Below are 11780 nucleotides of genomic sequence, written 5' to 3' on the forward strand. Positions count from 1 at the left end.
AATGCTAATCCCTCAGTAGGTTCTTAGGTAAGCATTGTTAATCAAATATTTGGTTATGTTCATTGTGGGGTTAAAGGCTAGCCTCAAAAGCATGTGACAGAAGACTTGTGGCTAGATATTCATTAAAGGTTTTATCCTACCTTTCATTTGGATCTGAAGATGACAGTAAGTCACCCCTGTCTTTCTCTCCACATCTTTCTTTTTTTCTTTAAGGCACTGTGATAATTGAGTTTATATATCAGTTTGTGGTGTTGGAGTATTACTTAGATACTAAAAGTTGCATTGAGTTTATTCTGTAAATCTGGTTTATATCTATCTACAGTCCGTTCACTTTAAGTAAAGATGATAGCCTTTAAAATCTGGGTGAGGGGGCTGGAGTGATAGCACAGCAGGTAGGGCATTTGCCTTGCATGCGGCCAATCCGGGTTTGATTCCCAGCATCCCATGTGGTCCCCTATGCACTGCCAGGAGTAATTCCTGAGCGCAGAGCCAGGAGTAACCCCTGAGCATCACCAGGTGTGACCCAAAAAGAAAAAAAAAATAAAATCTGGGTGGGCATCATCCAATCAGCTGATGAATTCTGTTGAGCAAAATTGAGAAAGTTTCTCTCTTGTCTGTAACTTTAGCTCTAGCTGGAGACTTCTTACTGGCCTACCAAATAGAATTCTGATTTGACAGCCTATACTGGCAATTAAATAAATTCCTTTAAATAAGTTATATGTATGCGCATATAAAATATATATATATACTTATATATAGACTGAAATAAACACACACACACATACACTGCTTGTTCAGCTTGACAGAACTGTATGTGGTATAGGCATAACTACTATCACCATTAAACCCTATTCTGTCCTCTGAGAATGTCATTTTCTGGAATTCTGGCTTTATGTTGATCTTTCCAGTTCATAATTTCAGCTTTTGCAAACCTTGTGTCTATTTTCCGTAGCATATGATCATCTTGGTTAGACCCCGTGGCAGATAGCAGCATCTGGTAGGATTAACGACCAGATTTTAACTTACTATATAACTGCCTATAATAAAAATCCGCCTTATTTTTCAAACAGCTTAGCCAAGTATTTTTAAAAGCACTTAGTAAAATATTTCATCCAGAATTTTTAGTCCAGGACATCCAGTTTTCCATCTAGCCAGAAATGGAAGTCATTATATATTCATTCTTATAAACGCTTTGAGTAGTCTATATACTCTGTAGAAATTTGGGGAATCTTCAAGTGTTTGGGAGATTTGAAAAAAAGAAGACTTTCAGTTTCAGTTGGCTGAGGTTCCTGGATCTCCTGGATGGATGCATCCTCAGTCCGTTCCCCCCCCCCCCCCCCCCCCCCGCAGACAAGACTTTTAAAAAAACATCCAGGGTAAATATTGCTCAGAGAATTGGTCTAACTCTATAAATGTGCTGGAGCGATAGCACAACAGGTAGAGCATTTGCCTTGTACGCAGCCGACCCAAGTTCTATTTCTCCACCCCTCTTAGAGCTCAGTAAGATCTCCCCTGCACGGCAAAGACTGGCAAGCTACCCGTGAAGTATTATATGCCCAAAACAGTAACAAGTCTCACAATTTGTTGTGAGAGTTCCTGGTGCCCGCTCAAGCAAATCGATTAACAACGGGAGGACAGTGCTACAGTGTATATATACTCTTTCTTAAAACTGATCTTTTCAGGATAGCCTGTGGCAAGCTATAGTTTTTCTATTCTCATAATTATAATCCTTTGTACTGTTGTACAAAAACAAACAAAAAGCCACCCATTCAGAATCTTAGTTGGGGTTTGCTTTATTGTGCTTTGAGTAAAACCCTGTGTGAAAAGTGAATAATTCAAGATGAAATTCTGAGGAGGAGTTCCATGAGGATGAAGCAGAGAGAGCCACTGCATAAAATGTCCAAATGGCCAATATCTAGGTTGATTGGGAAGCTGCTTCATGCTTTCTTGATGAATTTTAGAGTTTAATTCAGAGGGGAGATTAGCATCACAGGAACACACATTAACATTTTCATTTTCAAATCACACTAACAAATAATCAAGTTTGACAACTCATTTAATAGGGAGGCTGGCTTTTATCAAAATTATAAAGTGTTGAGTTAATATGTAGTTTTACATTTATGATAAAAAGTATATCTTCCCAATTACCTATATTAAAGTAAAGTAAAGTAAAGGCCCTACCGTTGATCATCGATTTGCTCAAGCGGGCCTAGTAACGTCTCCACTGGAGACTTTGTTGTTACTGTGTCTGGCATATCGAATACTCTCGGTAGCTTGCCGGTCTCTCTGAGAGGGGCGGAGGAATCGAACTCGGGTCGGCCATGTTGGCTGCGTGCAAGGCAGATGCCCTACCCGCTGTGCTATCGCTCCAGCCCTTAATTACCTATATTATTGATTAAAAATTATAGATATCAAAAATGCAAGAAGAGATCATTTAGAACTGTTTTTGGATGCAAACATGTTTTGAAAGCGTTAAACCATTTTCTTTAATATTTAATATTCTTTTAAAAATTGCTTTACAAATTATTATTTTAGTACTTTTAGCATTTTACAGTAGATTTTTAAGTTAGTAATTCTTGCTTTATAAGACTTTTCATACTCTGGTTGCAGTATTTACTCTGGTAAATATCCATTTACCAAATATTGCATATTTGGTTAACATAATTGTGGTTAAAATTAGAGGCCTTAGTGATTTAGTTCAGCCTTCCTTATTATATTGTTGTTTTAGAACCATATCCATCTGTGCTCAGGGCTTACTCCTGGCTTTGTGCTCAAGGATCACTCCATATGAGGTGACAGGAATAAAACCCAGGCTGGTTGCATGCAAAGCAAGAACTTTACTTGCTGTATTATCTTTCTGGTTTCATTTCAATATAGTTTTAATGACATGCACAGAGTGCTATTTTGCATTGTCATTAATCGCTAAAACTGAGCTAAATATTCTGATTAGTTGTGATATAGCCATGCAAAAGAATCATCTTTTGCAGTGAAAATGAACAACATTTTCAGCAACGTGTTGAGAGAAAGAATCCACACAAGCACATTTTGCATAGTTTCATTTATATAAAGCAGTGTCTTAGAAACAGGCAGAATATAGTGATAAAACTCAGAACTATGGTCACCTTTTGGATAGTGTTAACAGTGAAGGCTGCAAGGATGTTTCGAGAGTACTGCTGTTATTCTAATAAGCTATTACAATGCTTGACCTAGCCAGTGGTTCCACACACACCATCAAGCAGTGTATATTCGTGTGTCCTTTTCTGAAAGTATGTTATACCTCAAAATAAAGTTTACTAAATAGCAAAAAAAGATTAAACTACTTTTTACCAAATTAAACCATCGCAAAACAATGTTAAATATTCTCTTTTGCAAATGTGTTATTGTTGCTGAGAATAGTGATGGTATTCTGATGAACTCTTTGCCACTTAGAATATCATTTAGCCTTAGTCTGTGCAGCCAACGCAGCTTCTTCACGCCACTTAGCTTTCTTTGCCAGGTTCCAGCTTGTTAAGGATTCATGTCGTTCTACAGCCTTCAAAAAAAGCAAAACAAAGCATTTGTGACTCTCTGGAAAAAAATATATGTTTTTGATTGACATAGTACAGATTGTCTAAAAGTGGAAAGGACAAACGTAACTGAACACATATCACAAACAGTATCCAAAAATGATGCTATGGTGTAGAAAAAAAAACCTGGTTTGCTAGACTCCAGTCAGCAGATTGGTGGAGTGTCAGAAATCTATCGCCACTCTCTCTTAGCACACACAGACGTTTGTTGGATGAAATGCATGACAAAGTTACATTTACATACAGAAATAAGTTCAAAATTGAGAAAAATTCTCAGGTATCAGAAATACAGAAAAATATTATTAAGAGAGCCAAAAAAAGGGAAGAACCTATAGGGAAATTTTAGAAATGGCCAGCAGAGAAAATATGGGAGTGTGGTAGTGCTGTAATAAACAAGTGAAGATGTTTGGAGGGAAAAAAAAACAACTGATGCCAATGTTCTCATTTCACTAGTTTCTAAGTACTCCTATGGAAGGAGTGCGTTCCCCAACAAAGAGGAAGTGAACTGTTTACTTGGTCACATTAGTCTATTCTAATTTCTACTTTTTGATTCATCAAATTCTTCATCATGTGTGGGCTTTAATTGCTGTCCTTCCTTCCCCTCCTTTTGCTGTAGTGACATAACTATTCAGAAATATTTTCTCTGATCATTTTATCGAAAGTGGGCTTGTACTTAGGTACTTAATATTTTAACATTATTTTCTTTTTTCATTACATTTATAATTCCTCATTTTTTAACTTTAGTTATTTATTGATAATTATTAATTTTCCCTACTAGGAGATAAGTGAAAATTTCTTGGTCACTGTGTTATAGAAATAAGCATAATACCTGGGATGTGTCAGGTGCTTAAAAATATTTACTATCTTAACATTTATTAGTCAGTCTGTTTCCTATTATAATTTTAGAAAAAATGAAATGATGCTGTAACTGGTGCACTATTAAGAACTTGGTTATTAACTGCTATTTTAGTCAGTTATTTTTGTTTCTTTACAGAGAAAAGTCTTGGCTACTGACGATAATTCATAATAGAGTTACATTTGAAATATGAATTTTCATCTACAATGTAGAAGCTCTCTTTCAAGTTTAATCACATTTCTAAAATTATTCTAACATTTCATGTTAGAATAAAACCTAATGGTGTCAATTTGCTGATAAACTATATACTTGTGGTTTTTCCATTTTGGGGGGGCGTCAGATCCTGTAGTTCTGGGGTTCTTTGTTCAGGGGTCACTCCCAGGGGGCTCTCAGGTAACCATGCAGTACCAGGGATAAAACATGGGCCTCCCAAGCACAAAGTATGAGCTTAGGCAATTGAGCATCTCTCCAGCCCAAAGTCATATGTATGGAATTTTAAGACTTATGATTTCCAGTCTGGAAAACATTTTAACATGACTTTATGAGTGAGCTATTTTAGATATATTCTATGTAAACTACTTTCCAATTATTAGTTTTTTGTTGTTGGAAATACAGAATAAACAACTTTGATTTGATTTATCCTACATAGGTAAACAATTCTTTTAAAGTCAAGTAATAAAAATTTTTGCTTCGTTTAAGTTTTCAGTAAATACTTTTAACTTTGCCTCATTTAATAGGAATAGTTTCAAAACAGGTCTTTGCTATGCTAACAGATATAAACAAATTTGTGTATAACATCAGTAGACTGAGTTACTCTAGTCCCTTTGAGATAATTATTGAATTCAATACTCTTAACCTGGGTCTGGAGCGATAGCACAGAGGGTAGGGCATTTGCCTTGCATGGAGCTGACTTGACTTCAGTTCCTCTGTCCCTTTCGGAGAGCCCGGCAAGCTACTGAGAATATTCCACACGCATGGCAGAGCCTGGAAAGCTCCCCGTGGTGTATTCGATATGCCAAAAACAGTAACAAGTCTCACAATGGAGACGTTTCTGGTGCCCGCTTGAGCAGATCGATGGACAGAAATAGTGCTACAGTGCTACTCTTAACCTGAGAAGTAAAGGAAGAACAGTAATTACCTAATAGTGGACAGTGAAGATATAAGGATCCAACCCAACTATTCTGTGTGACATGCCTACCAAAATCCATTTTTAACTCCAGCTGCACTACTGAAATGCAATATTCATAAATGAGAATGTTATAGTCACTTTCATATATACTCATTTGTAGTGCCACAACAAAGAGGGACACTCACAACTGGAGTATCCAAAGAAGGGTTCCAAAAGAAAGAGGCATGAATAAAGAAATTAAGACTGAAGAAAGAAGATTCAAGGACTATGTTAGGTGTCTCCAAAATTTGCGGGGCTGCTCTGTGATAAAAAGTGACTAGCAGATAAAGAATCTAGAGAGCCAGAAAACTAGATTAAGGGTGGAATCAGCTCTTAATTTCATTAGCTGAGGCATCAAACAGACTGTACTCCCCTGGAGATAGCCCAGAAAGATGACACAAAATATATATAGTATAAAGACTAAGCCTTGGTGATCACTCTGATTTTTGCATTTCTATTTCATAATACTATATAACAGCTAACTGCATTCATGAATTAAGGTGGCATTTCTCACCAGGGCCTACATGTCTCATGTAGGCCAAATCAGTATATTCCAAGGGGGGTCCAGTGAGGTTAAAAACTGAGTAAGTGGAGAAGCACAGCATAAAACAAGGGGCCACCTCGCAGGAAAAAGGGACTACAGAAATAGAAGATTGGGAAGGTGCCACAGTTAGAAAAATTATGAGAAACACTGGTTTTAGGGCTGATTTGTCTGAGTAATTCTTACACTTCAAATTTTTCCTGCTTGTGCAAATCTTAACCAAGCTGTCAACAGTCCTATTTTTATTTTGTTTTTAGTGGAATCAACCTTTTTGCCAATGAGTTTGTACTATACTGGTCAAAGATAATTCAGTAACTCAAATTTCTAGGAACAAGTCTTTTTACAATTTATAGATGAGTGGCTGCTCCAGGTTTCTAAAACAAATATTGTTCCCACATAGAAACAGCAATGACTCTGGAACTGAGAGCAAACCCCTGATGTTTTTTAAATTCACAAGTCTGTATTTCAAAGATGTACTCACCCTTTTGGCTGATGCTATCACTGCAAAGCAGGCAATAATGGTGAGTCCAATCATTATGTAACAAGCTTTCACTCGAGCTTTGTTTCTTGCAGCATCTATCATTTCTGGTCTAAATCAAGATGTGTAGTTTGTTAATAATATAAAAGTAGTATGGTTTTATTACTGGTGTAATAGACAATGATTTGTTATGTAAATATCCTACACATTTCTGGAAGACAAACAAGATATGAAAGATTTACAAGTGCCAGCCTCAATCCTATTTTTTCAAAAAAAGTAATCTTTCGAATTTAATTAATGTTAGTCACTATGAAATCACAGTGCAGTATATTATTTCTGCTCAAAATTTTAAATGATGCTGCCGAACTCCATAATTTTTCCACTACTAAGGGAAAAGGTAAGAATTTAAGCATATGCTTGTTTATGACTTAAACATGTGTCTCTGTTACAAAGTAGCCTCTCCTTTCAGTTTTGAGCAAGTTAATTTAAGAAACTAAATTTCTATGTTTTTAATTTCCCAGTCTCTTCTTGCCTCCTCCCATCCTAGTTGTATTAAAGAATTTATAAAAACGTTTTTGAGAATGTTTTTATAAAAAATTTCTGAGAGTGTACATGATTTTTGCATGAAGTTTTAAAAAGTGATCAAAATCATAGTAATTTGGCAAAGCAATTTCATTTTCTTGTCATTTTGAAATTTCATATGCTTAAATAATGGGCAGTCTATAGTGGTAAGTCTATTAATAGAATTATAAGCAAATTGTGCAAGATTTTAGTAAATAATGAAAGAGTGCATAGAAGTAATCATGACTATACTGAAATAAATTAACAGTTTGCAACAATATGAAACAAATTATAAAGACATGATGAAAGCATAGTTTGGGGAATGCATTTTGTAGTTTATATATAATGTAATTAAATATTTTTTAAAAATACTCCAGAAAAAATATAACTTAGCATTTCTCTTTAAAATGAAAAACTTTACTCTTAACTCTTCTATTAGTTGAAAGAAGGCAGAAAACAATTTATGTTGCCTGTTTTCCTTAAATGTTAGGGAGAGTGATGCATATTATGTTAGTTGCAAATAGATGATTATGATTACATTATTAGATTATATCTATTATTGACCTTTATTCCAGGTGGAGCTAAAAGATCTGATCTTCTTATCTATCCATCTGGCTTTGATTTGTTACACCAAATTGGTTTACCACTGAAAAACAGTGTACAATTATTAACATAAGTGTATGGTACAAAAATTATAGGTCAATTTGTTAATTATAAGTCCATTAAGAGTAAAAAATTAAAGCTTTTTACACTTAATTTAACAGTAATCTGTCTTCTAAATAATGATGCCCAAAACATTCGAGAAAATAACAAAATGAAAAGCATTTCAACTAAAACTACAATACCTTTCTTAGGCTCAATGTATAAAGTTAAATTCTTTTGTTTGTAATAACTCTTTTTACCATGATCACAAAGAAATGGGTGTCTTCTCACATATAGCTGTATAGTGTCTCTTGACAAGCTTTAATTGTGTTAATTTAGACTATACTGACTTCACATTTAAAAATTTTCTCTCACAAAATGCTCTACATCACTAATCATCAAGGAGATGCAGATCAAAACAACAATGAGATATCATTTCACACCGCAGAGACTGGCCCACACCAAAAAGAACAAAAGCAACCAGTGTTGGCATGGATGTGGTGAGAAAGGGACCCCCTTTCACTGCTGGTGGGAATGTCGACTGGTTCAGCCCTTTTGGAAAACAGTATGGACAATTCTCACAAAATTAGAATTTGAGCTCCCATTTGACCCAGCAATAACACTCCTGGAATAGATCTCAGAGAGACAATAAAGTATAGTCAAAATGACATCTGCACTTCTATGTTCATTGCTGCACTGTTCACAATAGCAAAAATTTGGGGAAAAAAAACCTGAGTGCCCAAGAATAGATGACCAATTGAAGAAACTTTGGTACATCTACACAATGGAGTACTATGCAGCTGTTAGAGAAGATGAAGTCATGAAATTTACATACAAGGGGTTCTACATGGAAAGTATGCTAAGTGAAATGGGCCAGAAAGAGAGGGACAGACATAGAAAGATTGCATTCACCTGGGGAACATAAAGTAACAAAATAGGAGACTAACACCCAAGAGCAACTGAGATAAGTACCAGGAGGTTTACTGCATGACTCAGAGGCCAGCCACACATGCTAGGAGAAAAGGCAGCTCAGATAGAGAAGGGAGCACCAAGTAAAGGGTGTTGGAAGGATCCTCCCAGGATTGGAGATGCATGCTGAAAGTAGACTGTAGACAGAACACGATGACCACTCAATACCTCTATTGCAAACTACAACACCCTAAGGGAAAGAGTGGGCAAAAGGGAATGCCCAGCCAAAGAGGTGGGGTGGGGTAGAGGGAATGGGGTGTGGGGATGGGAGGGCTACTAGGATCATTGGTGGTGGAGAATGGGCACTGGTGGAGAGATGAATACTTGATCATTATAAAACTGAAACGCAAGCACCTAAGTTTGTAAGTCTACAACTATACCTCATGGAGTTTCACTAACTAAAAAAAAAAAAAAAGTTAAAAAATATTTTCTCTCACAGCTGTAGAACTTAAAATCTAGGGTGTTTTTATTTACTTTCATTTTACAAAATGCATAAAATCCTAGGGCATCAGTGAGAAATTGATAGCCAGGACTTATGATAATAAGGATCTTTTTAGATCCTTAAAATTGTGGCAACCGGATGTTTGTAGTATTTTTAGTCCACAAATCTCAGAGGAAAAAAATATGTTTTATAATATTAAACACATATTGAAACCAACTTCAAATTCCACATCCATTCCTCATCAAAGAAGTTGATTCCAAATAGAAATAAAAATAATTGAATTTTAACTGGGTGGACAGTTTCAACTACGGTTTTTTCTTATTTATTTAAGGTAGTTTTGGTGATATACTAAAATGCAACAATACTGTAGGCAAAATATGCAAACCCAGATGAAAACCCAGTTACCACTAAACTCTAATAGCCATTGATTCTGCTCTGCAAAAAATAGACAATATCTGAAATCCTTGACACTACAGATCTGTTATTTTTAAGAACACTCTTAAAAAAAAATAAATTTTTACTGGGACATTTACAGACCAGCCCTATCTCACCCCCAAGTTGGTTGCCCTGGAACTGAACTTGTTAGCTTAAGGGGGTTTTTGTCTTTTTTTTTTCTTTTTGGGTCACACCTGGCGGTGCACAGGGGTCCGAGTTCATGCACTCAGGAATCACTCCTAGTGGTGCTGGGGGTGCGGGGAGAGGGGGGGGGCGGGCAAACCTTATGGGATGCTGGGATTCAAACCCGGGTCTGCCGCGTGCAAGGCAAATATCCTACCCGCTGTGCTATCCTTACAGCCCCAGTTAGCTTGAGTTTAATACTTTCGCGAAGCTGTCACAGGTTTGGGACCCGGCAGAGAGAGGCCACAGGTACCACGGGTGCTCCCCTGGATCCCAGGATGAGAGCAGCGCTGCGCTGGAGGCTCTCCCAGGTTTCCTCCTTCCCCAGAACAGGGGGTCGCTTGGCTTCCTCCCAGAAAATAAACTCTTTGACCTCCCAAGCTCCATGGCCAGCTACTCCTTACTTGAATGGAGCAGAGGGCTTAGCGACCCCCGTCCCGTCTCTGAAGCTCCTCAATCTCTTGGGGTGCCCTCTGTTTAACTGCTCCACTACTCCTCTCTGGTGGAAATGTTCACCAAATTCTGCGTTTTCTTTGCTTTTCTTTCTTTAGTGGTTCCGGGGGACCACACCCAGCTGTGCTCAGGGAATACTCCTGACTCTGCTCAGGGAGGTTTAGGCACCAAATGTGATGCTGGGGATCGAACCCCAGTCGACCGCGTGTAAGGTAAGCTCTCTCCACTGGACTCAGCGTTTTCACTTCAACGACTCCCACTCCCACCCCTTCCCCGCTAGAGATGCCCAAAGTCTGATAAAGCCGGTGAGGATCAGACTTAGGAGGCAGGTGTTATTGAAAAGAACCCCTGAAACGGCGGTCGCCTTCGCTCCAGAGTGCGCTCAACTCGGGAATGTCCCACCCAGAACCCGCCCAGTACGCGCTCACCCGGGCCGTGGCTCTGCATGTACTTACGGGACCCGGGGCGGGATGTCTTCCATGGCTTTGAAACGTCCAGTCCATAGCAGAATTTTTTTGTCGAACTGTGAAGGCTTGAGTTCGGCGGGGACCCGATGAACCTTCCCTGCGGGCGAAAGGAACCGGGATGGAAGAACTCACGGACAGACGCACCACGGACCCACCCCGCGCTCGCCCCGAGCCCTGCAGCCACGACCGGGCTCCGGCGCGCAGCCCGTCACCGCCCGTGCGCGTCCCAGTCGCCGCTCACCCGGACTCTGGGGCCCAGAGCCGCTGTTGTATCGGGGTGCGGCCGGGGCACCGAGAGGTGCCAGCGCGCCCCGCGCAACTGCCGGACGCGCCCCCGGGGCGCAGCGCCGGATGGGCCCCAAGCCGGGGCGCAAGAGGCTCCCCACCGCCGCCAACATGCTGCGCCCCGTTCCCGCGTCCGCCGCCGCCTGGCCTGCGCCCCCAGCGTGGCCCCCAGCGCTCCCGTGGGAGCTCGGGAAGCGCAGCTGGATGGAGCCTCTGACGCCAGCGCTCTAAAGTCCAGGTCTCCGCCTCCGACTCGACCCTGGACCAGGCACGACCTCCGGGGCTGAGTCTCTGGCCAGGTCCGGCCCAAGGGGCCGCCTGCTTGGAGGGGGGAAAACCCCGAGCGTGGAGGCGAGCCGCTTTCTGCACAGCTCCTGCCGCTCGTTTCCCACGCAGATCTCTGTGATGAGTAGAAAATGTTCCTTTCCATCCGGCTTTCACCCTAGGGGTCCGCTGTTTGGTACCCAATATTATAAACCGAGACCAGAAAAGTACAAATGTTTGCCAAGTGACTGTGGGGGATGGTAGACTGATTTCTTATTTTCCCAAGAAGAGGTTTCTTTGAAGTTAGCGCCCTCTTCCAAACTTGATCGCCTTTCAAGGGAAAATAAACTTTTTTTTAATTCTTATTTATTTTTTATTATTTATTATTATTTTAATTTTTATTAGTGACAAACCAAGAGGTACAGTTGTAGACTTACAAATGTTTGTGCTTGGGTTTCAATTATGCAATG

General features: G+C 39.4%; 1 protein-coding gene across 1 annotated transcript; it reads right to left on the reverse strand.

The window, feature by feature from the left end:
• Positions 1-1890: 1890 nt before the first annotated feature.
• Positions 1891-11287, reverse strand: FAM162B (family with sequence similarity 162 member B). The gene is made up of 5 exons (XM_056125263.1): positions 11003-11287; positions 10750-10858; positions 6613-6721; positions 2384-3532; positions 1891-2148 (listed from the first exon to the last, which is right to left on the reverse strand). The coding sequence occupies exons 1-4, from the start codon at positions 11157-11159 to the stop codon at positions 3434-3436; spliced, it is 474 nt and encodes a 157-aa protein (XP_055981238.1). The 5' UTR covers positions 11160-11287; the 3' UTR covers positions 1891-2148; positions 2384-3433.
• Between the last annotated feature and the right edge of the window lie 493 nt (positions 11288-11780).

The sequence above is a fragment of the Sorex fumeus genome, unplaced genomic scaffold (genome assembly GCF_029834395.1).
Source record: "Sorex fumeus unplaced genomic scaffold, SorFum_2.1 ptg000054l, whole genome shotgun sequence".
Classification (NCBI taxonomy): Eukaryota; Metazoa; Chordata; class Mammalia; order Eulipotyphla; family Soricidae; genus Sorex; species Sorex fumeus.

What these genes read in the sequence shown, in the direction of transcription:
- FAM162B (XM_056125263.1), bottom strand. Translation starts at nt 11,159, where the DNA reads ATGTTGGCGGCGGTGGGGAGCCTCTTGCGCCCCGGCTTGGGGCCCATC. An exon ending in GACATCCCGCCCCGGGTCCC is followed by an intron (nt 6,722 to 10,749) that starts GTAAGTACATGC and finishes ATCTTGATTTAG; the next exon opens with ACCAGAAATGATAGATGCTG. An exon ending in TGATAGCATCAGCCAAAAGG is followed by an intron (nt 3,533 to 6,612) that starts GTGAGTACATCT and finishes CTTTTTTTGAAG; the next exon opens with GCTGTAGAACGACATGAATC.